Genomic DNA, 18731 nt, shown 5'->3' with positions numbered 1-18731 from the left:
ATCTCCAGATACGAGATTTGCCTAGGGCATCAGGTCCTCTCTGGACTGCTGATTGCCAGGGGGACCACCTGGGGCTTCGCTCCAAGAAGCTCTAACCCCAATCCTTCAGCAGGCAAAAGCCAGCGCAGAGGCATTTTGTCACTACACGGCAGTCACTGCTGTGGACGTGGCACGGTAGCATAGCCCATGCTTCCAGCATACGAAAATTATGCTAATTTGAGTGGCAAAAAAAAGTTTGAGAAAACCAGCCAATTCTAGCTAAACTTATGACCTCACGTTAGACCTGTGAGGCTGGCAGAGACCTCAAAAGCACCACTTGTCTCTCAGGCCTGTAGAAGGAACTCCCCACTACTGGTGTTTTACCTGGGAAGGTCTTTTTTTTTCTTTCTCTCCTGGTGTGATAACAGGAACAGAACTATCTTAGCTCAGGCCTACCTGGAGTGGTAGGAAGACAATCATTATGGCACAAGCAGGAAATAACTGATTTCTCAAGACAAGTTCTGCATTGGGTGTATTGGCACGGTCCTTTCATCCTGAGACACACAAGAGCCTGTCCCAAAACAAACTCGACTCGAGCTGGAGCCTTGTCCACGGTGGAGTGGCAGCTAGGAGCCAATTGCCCAAGTCTTGTCATTTGACTTTTTCATATACTATTGAGGAAACCCAGAATACAATTCAAGCATGGTTCTAGTTCTCTCGCCGCCTAGCTATGCACCCCGAGTAAACCTCAGGGTCTTTGCACCTCAATTTCTCATCTGCAAAGTGGGTGCTATCCCTACCCTACCTTCTCTGGAAAGTATTTTGGGGAACAGGGGGTGCCCAGTCCTTACCTTCTTTGCCTTATCACCGAAACAACTGAAGCGTGAAGAGCAGATGGTAGGCGGTGGGGATTCACAGAATTCCCTGAAGCTGGGACTTATCTGCTACCTACAAATCTCACTCTTGTCAAATCGTCTATGCATCTCCTCTGGCTGCACTTTGGTTATGCCAGGACATCTGGGGTACCTTTCTGCTATCGTCTGTCGGGCTTCTATACTAATTCTCTCTTCTTGCATCGTCCTGCCTCTGAGACCCCTTAACTTTAGTCCCCAGAAACGAATGGCTGGATGATGGAAGTGCTGTGTGGAATGGCTGGCCGCCACCAGGCCGGGGTGACACATTTGTGCCCCCACTACAACTTTTGTCATTTTTACTTTGAAAAGATGGTTAGGAGCCTGCAGAAGCCTAATAGAATTAAAAACACCAGGCATAGCAGAATGAGAAGTGGGAGTCTAATTATTTTAGGAGCTAGTAAGACATTGTTGCTAGCCCAGGTTGAGGCACTCAGCCAGACTCATTACTCTGTGTAAAACCTGACAGAGACAACCCTTTCTGAGGTGTCCCCGATCCAGAGATTGCCAGTCCTGGCCGCAGCAGCAAGTACCATCCACTTAAAGCTTCTGTCGCTTAGATTTGGAGAAGAGAAGAAGGGGGCGGGTTCTCCGGTAAAATGTGGGACGACAGTGTTTAGGAGGGAAAGCCAGGGACAGAGTGGATGTCATGGTGTCACCTCAGTTTACCATACTTAAGTAAGATGTAGAGACTTAACAGAAAAGTAGCCTCATGCCATAAGGAGCTAGGAAGAGCTCTTTCATAGACCTGAAGAAAGTTCTGGAATTTTCTACCTGGAGGGATATTCTTTATTAAGGCCATGTCTCCCACAAAATGAAGACCCTTTCTTTGCTCCAGAGTAACATGAAAGCACTCTATTTCCATACTCCTTAGAAACACACACACACACACACACACACACAAAAGAGCCTATTTAGTGTTTCTCTTATGAACATGTGTTTAGGGCTGAACACTTGGAACTGAATAATTCAGCGTACTCAACTGTGAAGAAGACTCACTTTTCTCTCTCAGCAGCCATGGATTGCCTTCAGCTAGGGTTGGGGCCTTAAGAGATTTCCCCATCTATGCTGGCAAGTCAACTGGTGCTGCCGTTGTGTGGGTCCTGGTTAGGCAGCCACACTGTTGGGATTTCATGGGTGCAGCTTCTCTGTCACGTATAGAAGACACTGCTGCACAGCAGATGTTTCTGCTCCCTTTTCTGCAATGTCCCCGAACCTTAGGTGTACAGGCTTCACTATAGAAGTAACAACTGTGACTACATACACCATTGCCTACACGGACTCTCTAGCATTTGACAAGGTTTTGGGGTCTCTGCGATTGCCTCTAAACAGAAATATTCTTAAGGAAACCCCATGCCTGTTTCTTCGCACCATAATGGCAGCACGCCTGCTCCTTTTCTACCTATCATATTAATTCACCCTACTTATTCCAGTCCCCTTCCGACTTTCCATCAGTTGACAATAATAACTGGTGTTATTATTAAGTAAGCACGATACTGAAAATTTCTTCTGAAAGTTAAGGTTCAAGTGGAAGGGTAAGGCATGGTGGGTAATTTGGGTCTCAAACTGAAATGTCTTGCTCTCAAACCCTATACTGTCTCCATTATTCAGAGGCAGTCTGACCTTAAGAAAGAGAATCACAGCAGGGCGGTGGTGGCGCACGCCTTTAATCCCAGCACTCGGGAGGCAGAGGCAGGCGGATCTCTGTGAGTTCGAGGCCAGCCTGGTCTACAAGAGCTAGTTCCAGGACAGGAACCAAAAGCTACGGAGAAACCCTGTCTCGAAAAAATTCAAAAAAAAAAATCTGTCAAGAAAGAGAATCACATAAGAATGACCCCTAATCGCATGGCAAGGAAGTTTTATTAAGAAATCAAAATGTTAAACAAAAAGAACACCTTGGGTCCTGTGTTTGTCAGGAGTGGGCTGGGTGTAGCCTGTGTGGGGTTGATTTTTATAGAGGAGGGAGTTTTGGATCTGAACTTTGGTTCCCATCTCAGAGCATCCACTTGGAGTATCGAGTAGAATCACAATGGAAGACATCAGATGTATATTTTTCTTTTTACTTTCTTTTAAGTACCTTGGAGAAACCTGGCATCTAGGATCCTGTGAAGGGAAAATTGAAGTTCATTTTACAGCTCTTTTATAATAAAAAAGACATAAACATTGCTTGTCTCTCGGGGAATTGTTTCATTCTTTCCCCTCCCTGGTGGGTTTCATAATTAAGCCTCACTGAAAGAAAAACTAAAAGACTCGATGACAGATGTGTTATCTCCTGACACGTGCACTGAGCTGTGCCTTTGTTACTTCTACAGTCTCTGCGGACAGCTGATCCCAATGCTGCCTTTGTTTAAGGACCACGACGTTTCACTGAGCTGATGTTCCGGCCTGCGATCTCTGCTGCTATCATCATGAAAAAGCAATGCCAGGGCCATCGATCCTGAGCCCAGTGTGAAACTTTCGAGTGCACCTACTCACGCCTGCCTCCCCTGCTTGTAGAGATGTCTGGGGCTGACCCTTCCTCTGCATTTGCAGGGAGTGTGGAGAACGGAACCTTTCTGGAGCTGTTTCCCACGTCGCTGTCTACATCGGTAGACCCGTCCTCGGGCCACCTGTCCAACGTCTACATCTATGTGTCCATATTCCTCAGCCTCCTCGCCTTCCTGCTTCTGCTGCTGATCATTGCTCTCCAGAGGCTGAAAAACATCATCTCCTCCAGTTCCTCCTACCCGGAGTACCCAAGTGATGCTGGGAGCTCTTTCACCAATTTGGAAGTCTGTAGCATCTCCTCTCAGAGGTCTACGTTTTCAAACCTCTCATCATGAAGGAAATGGGAGGACAGGCCAAGCGATCATGGCTTTGGTTTCTCCAGGCAGAAGGAGCTGCTGCTGCATGAAAGAAATGATCACTCTGGTAGCTGTGTTTCCCGCTTTCATGTTTTCTTTCTCTTCTGCTCAGGATGCGTTCTGTTTGTGAGAGGAGGAGCCAATGCTGACAGAAATGTACGTAAACGTTGAGGTGTGGGATTCCGCCCAAAGTTCTTGGCCAGCCCGGAGGCTGGTCAGCACTGTGTTGGACACCACAGACTCAGCTGAGTGGACTGCTGGGGATGCTGGGTAGAGGCTCTTCCAAAGCCCTGAGACTAACTAAGCCAGCAGAAATGGAACAAAACAAGAAGGCTAATATTTTCTGTATTTAAAAGATAAGGCAGAGATGATATATAAGAGATGAGAGAGAGAGAGAAAGAGAAACTTAGATTTCACACACACGTTTCCAAATGGAGGTTACAATAGGCTAGATGTTTTTCTTTCATTTCACCTTAGCAAATGTCACCCATGATGAGAAGTCATTCGGGAACATTCTGGGGGAGTCGAAAGCTTCAATGGCACAAGGAATGTGTGTCGTGATGCAGCTTGCACTGCTCTGCTGCTCCTGGGTTTTCTCTTGGCTCGTGTTGCAGTCCTAATGCTCTCCAGCTCCGGAATCCTTGGTGACAGTTGCTGCTGCTGTTACTAAACGAAGCTCAGAAGAGGCGCGATCTCCTCACTATCTTTTCCATCCAGTAGGAATTAAACGTAGAGAACTCTCTGTTCAGTTGTATTTCATCTAGTAATACTCTTAGCGGCTGTGTGATCCTTCGCTGAGTTCGTCTCTAAAGCCTTGCTACAGAATAGTAGCCTCTGCGGAGGCAGGCATATTTGCTCATGTTAGTTTGCAAGCCTTAGGGACTATATTGCTAATACCGTGCCACACTCTGTGAACGTGCCGAGCCCCTGGTAATTTCTTTGTGTTGACAAAATACTCCGCACTGAGTTTCTAGGGTGAGAGCTTATACTAAAAGCTGCAGGCATTGCAACTGGGTCGCTGCAGATCCTTCAGGGCTGCTGGAAGGTACTGCACTGAGGGCCAGGCATGGGTGTCCATGCAACGAAGCATGGCGGTAATCACAAGCATGGTATGTATAGTGTGTGCAGGGGGTCGGGCAAAGCCAACCACAGCTTCTTGTGGATAGGAATTTAAACCCAAATTTTCAAATAAACTATCCACAGCCTGAACACTGAGTTGAGGACCCATGAGTGCCACTGTGCCAATATGCACGTCTTTCTGGGACAAACCCTACTCAAAATATTTACTAATCTTAAACACTGGAACTCCAACACAAATCCCAGGTGGACTGTCAGGCCTTGCCTGAAGTCCTAGCCATGCAGAGGTTTGAAAAGGAAGATCAAAAGTTGCTTTCTTTGTTTTGCTTCACAATCAAATCAGGACACATTTAGCTGCTTATATATTGAAACCATTCATAGACACAATAGGACCGGTACAAGTGCTGCCCTCACATGTGCGGTGAAAATCTTGCTTCTGCTGTCACTTAAAGTGTAGAATCTTAAACTAGAGAAGTTCTCCCTTTGGGGTGGTTATAGCCATTCTCTGAGTACCATGGGCACATGTATGTGTAACTATGTACACACAGTGTATACACACACACACACACACACACACATACACTCACGTCTGCACGTATTTCCAGGGAAATGTTGTGTGACCACCATCAGGATTACAGAAGCACCTGTAATGTCACTTCGACACTTTTGGTTATTCTTGTACTATTTTGGTTCTGAGGTTACTGGGTAAAGAGATCTTAATAAACACAAAGACAAACATCCCATTTGACAGACAGCCTGGCTAGGTATTGTCCTGTGGAGGTGACATTATATTCTTTTCTCCTGGAATAGATTCAAGGACTTTAGACTGGCAAACCACGTGAGTCAAATTCGCTCTCCTCTGCAGGCGTCCTTCCCGGCCACATGATTCTTTCTCCCTGTGGTAACTGGATAATTACCAGCAAGACTCAAAGATGGAAAATAGGTGTCACCACTACACACTGTACATGCTGAGATGAGTCTGCCTTGTTGAGAAAGTTCAGAGAGACTAGAGAGCAGGAATATGAATAAAGAAATGGAGTCTGTTGGAAACCTGGCTTCTTCTTTTGTTCAGCAATTTACTCTCCCCAGAGAAGAAACTTCGCCTGAGAGTTCTAAGTATGTTTATAGTTACATATTAGCCATGTGCTAAATGCCTATAGGGACGGGAGAGATGGCTCAGTGGATAAAAGGGGTTTGCTGCTTTTCCATAGAACCAGAATTCAAGTCCCAGCATCAATGTTGGGGGGATCACAACCACCTGTAACTCCAGCTCCAGGAGATTCAGTGCCCTCCTCTGGCCTCAGTCACACACACACACACACACACACACACACACACACACACACACACACTGCACAGACGAACATTTTATTTAGTGTATCTATAGGATGTATGGACATGTTTATAGGCATATCACCCCTGCTTTTCTCTAAAGGAGGATCAACAATGTTTGACCTAGTGCCATCCTCTCCTCGTCACTCCCTCTTGGCAGTGGGGGAGTCTCAGATTGGCCTAATGAGAAGAATCATTTCACAGGAATACATGGAAATTTTATAAGTTCCTAACAAATCAAGCATCTAAAGATCACAGAAGGCCCCAGGTGCAGAGGAGGAGGAAGAGGAGGAGGATGAGAAGGACGAGGAGGAGGTGGTGGAGGAGGAGGAGGAGGAGGGAGGGAGGGATGAGGGAGGAGGAGGAAAGTGTCCCTCTTCTCCACATGTCCCTGGAGTAAGGCAGTACATAGGGCTCACATATACTTGGGAAGAGAACTTCCCTCTCGGGCACTGCCCACCTGACATCAGTGTCTCCAATTTGAACAGTGACCCCTGCCACCCACTCACAGACACACTTCAGCCTCCTCTTCTGCTGGAGTGTGGAGTCCAGGCCCTTCCTAAGCATGGGAGAATGCTACTACCGTGATGGGTTTGGAGGAAAAGGCAGGTGAGCAAGATCCTATCTCTCTCATCAAAACCCTTTGTTCCTACAACTCTACGTTCACGAGATGAAGCATGTGTAGCAGGCTAGAGGATTGAAGGATTTATATGATGAGGGAAAAAATGTACATTGTATACCAAGACACTCCCACATCCTAAAGGAGAATCACAAAATGACCGGACAGTCAAATCTTCAAAGACAGACCCCAGGTTCGTTGATGCCCTGCCTTGTCACCAATACCAGGTCCCACCTTCCCATTCTCCATTACAATGTCCCTCAGGGATGCATCTCCATCAGTGCACAGCTCCTCATCCTTTAGCTAAGCTGTGTATCCAAGAGAGATTGGTCCATGTTGTTTGTCGAAAGACTAAGGGTAAGACACCACCTCAATTCTTAAAGTCGTCTCAGCTCAATTTAACCCAGCCTTCCATGGCAAACAGAATGTTACTTCCCCCTCATGTATCCTTCCATCTCAAAACCATGCCCAAGTCATTAATACTTTATGAAATGCTTCCTGTTCGTACTGATTTTGATTGTGACTCTGACCATTCTTCTGACAGCAGAGACCACATCAAACCATCCGAAATGTAGGTTTTCTTCTTCTTAGCTGGAGTCCACAGTCTGAAGGAAGTATGCCATCCTGAACACTATAAGAAATGGTTAGCTAGTATTTGCAAAATAGATGGATGCATCCTTTGGTGCTGAATAGAACAGACAGATATAGTTCCTGCTCTCCTGAAACATACAATCTAGTGAAGGAAGGACTCAGAAGAACATGAAAAAGAACTATATACAGTTGTGGTGTCCTTGAGTGCAACTGAGAAAAAAGCAGTTGTGAAGTGACAGACCCCAAGGGCAATTCACTTAGGAAAAATGCTTGAGAGGTGTCAGAAAGAGTGTTCTCTGAAAAGGGAAGAGAATACACAAAATCACTGTAGTAGGAAGAGCCTTGGCTCTTGCAAGCAGAACCGTTAGTGCTGGAGTCTGAGATGTGATGTGGGGAGGTGGGCGGTCCAGATCCAGCAGGGGCTTGTAAGTTTCATGGCTGAAATTTCTTTGTGGGAAAGCGACTAAAGATGGACAAAAAGCGCTAGTCAGATGCATGCTGGGTGGGATATGGGAGTGGGAGGAGCGTTCTGTCTGATACAAATACCTGCTCATCTTCTAGCCATGGAGACAGCCTGAGCTGAGAGGGAGCTTCTCACACAGCCCCTTCCGCCTCCACTAATTGTTTCCAATCCTACCACCCCCTCCCTCACAAAGATAAACACACACACATGTGCACACACACACACATGCACGCACACACGCACGCACACACACACGCACACACACCTTCTTACACTCCCCCCTCCTCCCCTGACTTGTCCCCATTTGGCCCTTATTTAAAGTCTTTCAATCATTTTCAGTGTGCACTGGGGCTCACTCTTACTCCAGTATTTTTAACATATTGTATGACTAATGCTCCAACAAAACTCTAATGCCACAGTGAAGTTGCAGCATTAAAAGTCTTGTGAAATCCCATTTCTAAACAAGAAAGCTCCCCCCCCCCCTTATGATTCCCACCTCCTGTAGCTAGATGATATTTTGAGATGTGCTCTCCTTGGCTATCTGCCTGCCCTGTTAACTACTGCTAACCTTCTTAGAATGTGGGATCAATCTATGCAGGTGTTTAAGCCCCTAAGCTCCGGGTGTTCCCTCTGTGACCTCATAATAAAACATGTTCTGAGGCCCCAGGTCTTGATAAAAATGAAGAAGCAATAATGTCTTTAAATCCTGTGCAGATTCAGAGACAGCCATATGTGAACTGGTACCCCCACTGTTTAAGTACATGGTAATATATGCGTGTGTCAAGCCAACATCCCTTTGAACATTTGGCTTTGGGGGTTCGAATCTTCCCACTGGTTTCTTCTTACCGCCAACTCTCTCTGGTTTTCTCCACCTAATTCCTCTCCCCTTCTTCCTTGGCAACCCTAAACTAACCTTTCACATGCTGAGCCTTCTGCTCTGCTGACATCTTCTGGCTTTAGCCTATCACTAGTCTGCGGCCCCAGCATAGGTATATGGGGAAATACAGGGGGCTTTCTGAAGCCCTTTCTCCCAAGGGATCCACCCACTAATTTAGCCTATCCCTTTCCATAGACCATAGGTGATATTCATGGGTCTCATACCAGCAGAATTGGCGAGGAAATATCCAAACTCAGACATCTGTTGAGTGCCCTGCCGTTCGGAAAGCATCACCAATGTGCTGGGAAAGTGGGGGTTGCAACGAACTGGCACTGACTCAGGGAAGGTCATGTGAGGTAAGGTGCTATGCTCTTCAAAACTTTTGTCAGAGAAGCTTGTTTTTGCAGTGGGCAGGGGTTGATGCGTACTCAGAACTGCCAAAGCACAAGGAGTCAGTGACCGAATGTTTAGCCCTAATAGAGCATCTGTATCAGGCCCCTGCCAAGGCTCAGGGAACACTGTAGGAGAGGAGGCAAGAAGAATGTAAGAGTCATGGGATGGGGAGGAGTGCAGTAAAATGCTGTCTACGTGACATGACCATTGCACTCGTGAACTCATAGAAGTTGTGGTTACCTGTACAAGACCTGTGCAAGATCAAGCCAGCCAAAACTTCTGCATGTGTAAGGGAGGGACTCAGAGGCTCCACACCTAGATGAGGACCTATTGGCAGTTAATGGGTGCTGGGGGTTGGAGAGTCATTTTCTCTTGGGGGTATGGCCCCTGGTAGGTTGTCATTCTCCATATGGGTAACATAACTAGACTGAGTAGGTTATAAAAAGAGGATGTAAAGTTGTGAGGTACGCCTGTTGGGGGGTTTTAGAAGGAATTAGAAGAGGGATATATATTCATATATAAACATATGAAATTTTCAAATAGTGGAATGATATCTTTAATTTAGTAGAGGAATGATGATAAACCAAACATTAAGATTTATAATAGATCTAAGACTAGTGTCAGTATATACTTGCTGTAAAATGTTAGGCATTCTTACCCAAATGTGGGTATAGCTCCTGTGAGCCTCCCTACTCACTGACATGCTAGAGAAAAAACTATGCAACACCCAGTAAGGACTCTTGCTTCTGCAGTGTGCATACACAACCATCTCAGCCTCCTGGGCAACCCAAGGAACATGCCTTTACCAGGTCTTTTCTTTTGGGCCACGATCCAGCTCCCAAATCGTGACATAGGGATTTAATATTAGTTATGAATGCTCAACCTAGCTTAGGCTCATTTCTGGCTAGTTCTTTTAACTTAAATTAACCTGTTTCTCTTTATCTGCCTTTTGCCTCAGGGCTTCTTACTTTTCTTTCCTTCTGTATGTCTTACTTTCACAGTTTCTTGTGTCTGGCTGTCTGGTGGCTGCCTGGCTTCTTTCCTCGGGTGTGTCCTTCTCTTTCTCTCCCTTTCTCCCTTGTTCTCTTCTCTCTCAAGCCTAGATTTCTCCTCCTATTTATTCTCTCTACCCACCAGCCTTGCATATCCCTCTACTGCCTAGCTATTGGCAGATCAGCTTTTTATTAGACAAATCAGGTGCCACTAGACTGGTATGGTGAAGCAAATACAACGCATCTTCACACAATTAAATAAACATCCTTTCGTCATTAAACAAATGCAGTATTAACAAATGTAACACATCTTTGTTATTGTTAAGATAGAATTCCACAACACATGTCATTACACACATAAAAGATGTATTTTAGGGTTCCCCTTCTCAGAAAAGATTGTTTTTTTTATGAAATGATAAGCAGTCATTCATTTAACAAAAATCTACTGAACACATGCTGCATTCAGCCATTGGTCTTTGCTCTTGGGATTAAATAAAACACACAAAAACCCTTAAAGAATTTTCCATTCTGGTGGAATTCATACAGCAACAAATCAAGGAAATAAAATATACAATATGTTTGATAATCATTGGTGAAGGAAAACTATGTAACAAAGAAATGAGCTAGAGAGTTTAAATTTGATTGGAAGTTTAGACAAAAGGAGGTCTTTCTATGTAGATGGTATTTGAGCGGCAAAATGAATGGGCAATCTTCCAGGAGATTACAGTACAGAAACTATTAGTGAACATTGATTATTTTAGTCTCTTAAACCCACCAACAGGCGACCACATGGGAAATATTTCATAGATTTGCTTTTTTTTAAGAATACAAATAAATTAACCTTGCACTAATTTGGCCTCTTATTGCTCTACCCTCTACGTGCTGATGTGAACAATGGGAATAATTCTGAGCTCACAGGGTTTGATAATTTTTTCCTGCCTACCTAAAATGGATACTCATTTTGGCATCCTGTCAAACCAGCCTCAGCCAAATCAGCACGTGTTAGCTCGGATTTTCTTTCTCCATGAAGGAAGCGTCGGGTACGGCACACCCTGGGAGAAATCTGTGCTCAAGTTGAGGGGACTTGAGCCAACTGCTGGCCACGCGTCTGGTACTGAGGGGAGGTAGTCTGAGACAACACCAAGTTCTCTCAGAAATGCAAGACGGTCAGAGAAGATGCAGTCTGTGCAAGGGTGCTGGGCATTCCCTACTGTTAGGCACAGCCCTAACGCCATCAACAGAATGCCCGCAGCCTTCATAGCTGGGACAACATCTAACTCCTTGTGCCTCTGACTCCTGGACCCTGATAACTAGACACTCATGCAGCTCCATGACAGTGCAAGGATCTTAGTTCAAGACTGCGGACAAGTAGCGCTGCATAAGGAGGCTGATCCATCTCACCTCATCCATGTGCCTTTTCCTCTGAGGATCTAAGAAGACCCTAGAATGAAATATAGTTAGCGCTCTTCCAGGACACAGTGAAGAATGGGCTCAGCCAATAAGAACTTCACAGAACAGGCCCGGATGCTGCAATAGATCTGGGTGTCATCCTGTAACTAAGGGAGCTGTTGAACCTTCACATGCAATGGAAGCAATGATATATAGAAAAGTGGTTTTGCAAACTTTAAAGTCCTGGGGACCCGCACTGGTGCTTAGGATGACTTAGTAACATTCAAAGAATGAATGAGGGATTAAAAGACAAATGTACATTTAGACACACATTCCATCCGCTCCCAGAAGGAAAGCAGCTGAACCACGAGGTGACCTGACTCCCACCAGTTTCTCTGGCACCTTCCTGGAGATCCTCTCTGTTGCACTGAGGTTGCTTCAGAGAATATTTTGCTTGGACAGGGGAGTGGGCAGAAGTCATCCGGAAGCCATGAGGTGCCTGGATTACTGGCTTTGGGAGATTTAACTGCTTCTCTGATAAAGCAAGGCAGGGTACGTGTCCTAAGAATATCCCCCAAAGCTCCAGGGACACAAGAATAAGCTCCAAGAGCAGGTAACACCGCTGAAGAGGAAGGGGACCTTTAGTGCTGGAACCTGGCCTTTCTGAGACTTTAACCCTCCCTTGCTGACTCTGGAAATTAAGGTTTGAATCATCTGTTCTGTGTAAATATCACCATATTTCAGGCTCATTTGCACCTTTTGCTTCAGTGACCCTGTAGAAAATTGACCCTGAGCTGTTAGCTAGGTCGAATGAGATCCATGGAGCAGCCTGAATAATTCTCCCCCTTCAGAGGTCCTTCCTTCCCTGTAACAGGCAAAGGTGATCTGGTTCACAACTCTCTCCTCACTTCTGAGGCTGTCCTCTGGTAACCCCAAGACTCTTCTTCAGGGTTTCTATGGGCTCCTCAACATTCTTCAGATCAATCACTCCTATGCACACAGTTGAGGACCCTCTGTCCTGTGCTCAGATACCAACACCTGTTGGCTTGTTCTTCCAAATGCAAGGCTCTTAAAACTGTCTTCTCCGGCAACCTCCACAGAGTTACTTGTTACTTTGACAGTTAATCTGCATGATCGATTTGACTAGATTTAGAATCACCTAAGAAACATGCTCCTTGGCATGTTTGTGGGTGTTTTTCTAGTGGTTAACTTGGGGCGGGGGAGCCCCACCCTGAATGTGGGGACGCCATCCTCTGAGCTGTAAACCCAAACATAGTAAAAAGGAGAAAAGAAGAAAGCCAGAAGAGCATTGCCTCCGAGTTCACCCAGATGTGCACGACCCTACCACAGCTGTAAGTGCCTCCTCCCATCATGCCATCTGCACTGTGAAGAACTGCATCGTCTCCAGCAACGAGCCAAAATAAGCCCGTCCCCTAAATCCTCTTCTTTTTGGGTGTTTGGTGGCAGCAACAAGAGTAACTAACAAAGCCACAAGGTATCTGTACTCGGATCTGCAAAAATGTCTCTACTCAGTTTGCTGTTCACTTACACCACCATAAGGAAGTAGTCGAGTGTAAAATACTGCAAATCTACTAACCCTTTGGGGTAGAGCTGACTAAATATTTACCTTGCCTACATTTTTAACTCACCTATACTTTCAAGAAAGCATTTATAATGATCATATGTTCTTCGGTGGCAACATTACCCTTGCTCTATAATCTAAATAAACTGTGTAGTGATCACTCTCTGTGCTCTCTGGAGAATTAACTTTCTTCTTCCATGAATGATACATTTGTTACCTCCTAATGTGTGTGTGTGTGTGTGTGTGTGTGTGTGTGTGTGTGTGTGTCGGTACTAGGCTAGAACTCTTGTATTCTTACATGTAAGGTAAGCACTTTAACCACTCAACTCTACACTGAGCCCTGATACCTCATATATGACACAATTTGATCAAAAAAAATTTTATGAAGGTTAATATTCATATTCTTATCACACTTGGATGCCACTCTCCATGTTTCACTTATGCTATTATGATGAAAAACAGTCTGACAAAAAGCAGTTTAGAGGAGAAGGGGCTTCTTCAGCTTACAGTTCCAGATTAGAGTCCACCATTGCAGAGAAACTGAGGCAAGAACTGGAGAAGTTAATCACACCATATGTACAGGAAAGAGCTGAGAGAAACTGATGCATGCTTGCCAGTGCTACCTCACCTTCTGCTTTTCATTCAGCCCAGGGCCCAGCACAGGAAATAGTCCTGAGTGTCCAGCTGTCCAGAGTGGGCTGGGCCTTCCCACATCAATCAATGTAATAATTTTTTTGAAAAGTCCCCCATGGACGTGCCCACAGGCCAAACTAATCTACCTTTACCCTTATAAACTGCCATTTTCCTATGTGCCACATTGGTCTCCTCTCTGTCCAGAGGCAGAACTTTGTCCCTCTATGACACAAACCCTTTCCCCTTTCTCTTGTCGCCTGTCTCCTTTACCACCGCATCCTAGCCCATTCCAGCACAGTCACCCCCTTCTCCTCTTCCTCTTAAAAATTACACCTGCAAGGTGATTTGCTCCTGTTTTTCCGCCCCAGTCAGAAAACAGCCATTTTAACTTTTCTTCCCCCACAGAGCAAAGGATCTCTGTGAAAATAGGTGTTTATGAGTGGTCTGTGCCTAATCAAGGGTCTGGAAGGAACCCCCATTGTGCGGGCAGGAAGGGGAGTCCTCCTGTACTTTCTGATTAGGGTTGTCTCCACCCCACCACTTGCCCTTATTCTACTTCTCCACCAATGGGAAGGCCTTCCTCCCCTTTCAGGTACTCCTAACAGTTTCATCTGTTAAACCTGAGAAACAGAAGAGAAAGACCAGTTCCACGGTGTTTGAGCCAAATTTGAAGTAAGGTTTAACTAAATACTGACCAGGATGACAGACTCTAGCTAGGACCATTCCCCAGGTCCCCAGATAATGGTGACAAGGTGCATTTTGCTTAGGCTTATAAAAGCAAACCCCTAAAACCAACATGTTTCTAGTCAGGCCCAATCAAGGGCAAGCATACATCCTGACATTTCCTTCCCACGTAATTCCCGCCCACATGTGATCAAGCACATGGGTGCAGGTGAGTCAAACAAACTTTAAACATGTGGTTTGTTATCTCCTATAAACAACAGCCTCCAGCATTTCAAAAAAAATCAGTCCTAGAGTAAGGATTCTTATAGGTTAGAGTCATTTTTGTTTCTTGGATCTCTTAGGCAGTTAAACTAAAAGTCATTAAAACTTAAAACACACCTTTAATCCCAGTACTCAGGCAGAGGTAGGCAGATCTCTGTGAGTTCAAGGCCAGCCTGATCTACAAGAGCTAGTTCCAGGACAGCTAGGGCTGTTACACAGAGAAACCCTGTCATTAATTAATTAATTAATTAGTTAATTAATTTAAAAACCCACAATTTTGGTTCTTACACATCCTATGAATGAAACTTCCCTTTCCAAGGAAGTGTCCAAATCTTTCAGCCTCTGTCAGCCTCTCTCTTCCTGCTTATTGACCATCAACATTAGATGATAAATCAGTAACTTACTGTCCTGTGAACAAGGGCACTAAATGGAAGAATTCAAATGCTCCCAAAACACAGAAAATATAAATTTTTGAGGAGCTGAACATGCTACTTGCCATAATTTTATTACACATCTTATACATGCATTAAATCATCCCATTAATAAATATGTACAAAGTATATGTGGCAATTAAACTAAAGGCCAGCTAGATAATTTGGAGATAAGGGTCTGTGACTTTGCTGTTCTTTATTAAATCTCTCTTGGGAAGGTGTCTTACGTTGATGTCAGTATTCTTCACGCAGTAGTGGAGATGACACTGGAGTCTCCATGGCTGCAGAGTGGCTCCTGAAGTCTCGTGTCCCTCCGGTGACCATCAGATCAAAGTCACATTCCCATCCTTTCCCCACACCTGCTCTTCACAGCACACCCTCGGCAAATGCAAATCTACACTGTTGCTCCACAAAAGGCCTTCTTCAAACTCGCTCAGTGTCACCCAGAATTTAATATCTCTGCCTCTGGCAGATTTTCACTACTTTCTCAGAATTATGCAATTGATTTGTGATCCATGCCCTACTGAAAGTGTGATGAGCTAAAGAGAAGAGTTGACTGATGGAGACAGGTGCTTATGGCTATAGAAGCTTTGAGATTTGGCCATTCCCAGATTCTTTAGGTCCACAGCTAGCCTGAACTAAATTCATGTGCTTGTGTGGCCTGAGAGCCCCTCTGTGACATCAGGGGGCACCACAGCATAACTACGAGCTCTACTGACCATTTGAGGAGAGACACTACTGAAGTAGACAGAAACTTGGGGTTCTCGGTTTAACTCTTGAGGCCCCACTCCTCAAAGGCTCGAGGAAAGTTCAGGCCTTTCTTCGATGCTCTGAAGTCTTCCTTCAATCATTCCCAACATTAGAATTAGCTTCTCCCTTGATTTTTATTCTAAATGTTAATTATACATTAACTGAGGAACCAGAAATAAACGGCATTTTTATTTTTGGTTTTCTGTGATTATTTAGGTCTCTTTCTTCAGAATGAAATCATTTCCTTCCTGCCTCATCAGAATATGGCTGTAGACCTCAGCTAGATCTCAAAAGAGAGGCACCACTTCACAGCTGACTGTGTGCTCCCGTTGCTTTTACCCCCACCTCTTCGTGGAGTGCTGTCCCTGGGATTCTTGGAAACCATGTGCCCATTCTTTAAAAGCAAGTTCAACTATCCTTCTCTCTGCTAAGCCTTCCCAAGCACTCCAAGCTTAGTGCCTCCTCTTCCGCTAACAGCACTGGCACAGTTCTTTGAAGTCGCAAATGTTTATTGAACACCTACTTTTCATAGTAACTATAATGGTAAAAATAAAGTCAAATGTTATGGTAAAAATAAAATGGTGCCATCCCCTGAGGGGCCTGGGGGGGGGGCCCCATGGGCCATAGGAACAGCAGGTCCCAGGCAGGGAGCTGCCCAGCAGGAAAGAGACCTTGGTAGGTCAGCCTGTCCCATGAGTAGTAAGAGACAGAGATGGATAGGCACACCATGTAGAGAAAGTGGGTATTTATTTAGTGGGTTATAGAGGGAAAAGGAAAGGGAGGAGGGAGGGAGAAGGGGGAAAGAGAGAGAGAGAGAGAGAGGCACAGAAAGAGGGAGAGAGAGAAACAGAGAGAGAAGAGAGGGGATAAGAGAGAGAGAGAAGAGAAGCTATCTCTTCAGAGGACAGAGAGGAAGTGGAAGGAAGATCCGAAGATCCGCTTGCCTTGCTTGCCTCAGTGGACTGGAGGGGGGAGGGAAGGGTGGGACTTGTCTCTTAAAGGAACAGGACAGACCACTACAGTAACCTCATGCCCTTGACATAATGCAGCATGTGGACACTACTATCCTTTTAACTTCCTATCTTTCTCAGCTTTAATGTGCCCTTGTTCCATGTCCATCACAGAGTGGGGTCCCAGTAGAATGAGTGACCATCACAGAAAGTTTGCAATTGCTAAGCAATTACTTGAGGGGCAGATTGATTCTGTGCCCGTGGTTTTAAGGCAGAAATTCATTTAAGCTTCTAGCCCCTGGCAATTGGAAAAATGAAACTCATGGGAAGATGGCTTAGTGGTCCAGAGTCCAAAGTTTGAACTGAAATAATCTGTGTGACTCCTGCCTGACTTCTCTCCCTTCCCTGTTGTCACTGGCTCACGTGATCCACATTTCTTCCTGATAGCGTCTAAGTTCATCTCCCTGACTCTATTATTCAGTCCTTTCTAGCCTACTCTGGTCTGTCTTTAACAGAACCTCCAGCTTGACCTTTCTCTGAGCTTAAAATTTTCCAATGATTTCTCTCTGTGTCTCTCTGCCCCCCCCCTCTCTCTCTCTCTCTCTCTGTGTCTCCCTGTATGACACACATACAGGGTCCAGCTAAGATTTGCTACAGCAGGCAAAAACCTGGCTAATTGGATATGAGGGTAAACAGAATAAATCAACTTGTATATGCTACCTCTACATGTTCTTTATTCCTTTGGGCAAAGAAGCAACAAGAATAAGAGGGAAAGTGGGATGATCTCTACCATGTTTTTAGTTTTTACAAACTTGGCTAAAAAAATTCCATGGGCAAAACAACAACAACGTGTACATTTTAGAATCAAAAAACGGGCAGGTAGAACCTGACAAGGCAGCATTCCAAAACAGGTGACACTACCCAGGAAGGAGCCAGCATCCAAGAGGGAATACCTGACATTCCAAGCCCTTCACCCACACCCAGACCTACCTGTCTGGTAAGGGCCCGTCTTCCTATCCTTTTGAAATTCTTGTGTGGTCTGTTAGCAGGTAATTTTGGAGGACTGACTTTGTAAATTTGACTGTTAAAACAAAGTGAACGTTTTCCCTCTAAGGCCTCTTGGAGTGTGGGAATGTGGAAAGGTCATTCCATTGCCCCTGCAGGACAAGTTATACTGCTGAGGCATTTGGGGAATGAATCCCATTTTGAGGGAAGAATCATGGCCTCACAAGGTTTTTACAGATTTGACAGTGACTTTTCCAAAAGACAAGTGTTCCACAGCTCTGCTGAATGGGTTAGTCTGTGTGGATGTGTACCTATGCACATCCCTTGGATCTGCCCATTGGTCTGTTAGCTGTACATTTACTCTATAGTCTTGTGGGCTCCAACACAGCCCTTCCTTTACCTGTCACTGCCACCCTCTCTCCAGCCATGCCCACCGTGGAAGCCCCCTAAATGCTCCACTCCACCAGAGTGTTGTGTCTTGGTGTATGGTGCTCCTTTTACCCACTACAAATGTGTCCGTGCCCTTGGCTTTAAGTTGGTCAGCTTTCCATCGCTACAACAAAACACCTGAAATAAACCATTGTACTAATTACTCTTCTTTTTTTAATTTTTTTTATTTTATTGAGAATAAGAAATAAAAAAGTTTCCGCCTCCTCCCAGCCTCCCATTTCCCTCCCCCTCCCCCCTCTCTTCTCCCCCTCCCCCCTCTCTTCTCCCCCTCCCCCCACTCCTCTCCCCCCTCCCTCTCCTATCCAAAGAGCAGTCATGGTTCCCTGCCCTGTGGAAAGTCCAAGGTCCTCCCCCCTCCGTCCATGTCTAGGAAGGTGAACATCCAAATTGGCTAGGCTCCCACCAAGCCAGAACATGAAGTAGGATCAAAACCCCTTGCCATTGACCTTGGCTTCTCATCAGTCCTCATTGTTTGCCATGATCAGAGAGTCCGGTTTTATCCCATGCTGTTTCAGTCAC

General features: G+C 45.3%; 1 protein-coding gene across 1 annotated transcript; it reads left to right on the top strand.

Moving 5' to 3' along the window:
- The first annotated feature begins 3388 nt into the window (after positions 1–3388).
- Sertm1 (serine rich and transmembrane domain containing 1) lies at positions 3389–3712 on the top strand. The gene has a single exon (XM_050120184.1). The coding sequence runs from the start codon at positions 3389–3391 to the stop codon at positions 3710–3712; it is 324 nt and encodes a 107-aa protein (XP_049976141.1).
- The last annotated feature ends 15019 nt before the right edge of the window (positions 3713–18731 follow it).

Source organism: Alexandromys fortis, unplaced genomic scaffold (assembly GCF_014885135.2).
Source record: "Alexandromys fortis isolate MF-2015 unplaced genomic scaffold, M_Fortis_MF-2015_v1.1 scaffold_172, whole genome shotgun sequence".
Taxonomy (NCBI): Eukaryota; Metazoa; Chordata; class Mammalia; order Rodentia; family Cricetidae; genus Alexandromys; species Alexandromys fortis.
This window is presented reverse-complemented; position numbering and strand designations above follow the sequence as displayed.

What these genes read in the sequence shown, in the direction of transcription:
- Sertm1 (XM_050120184.1), top strand. Translation starts at nt 3,389, where the DNA reads ATGTCTGGGGCTGACCCTTCCTCTGCATTTGCAGGGAGTGTGGAGAAC.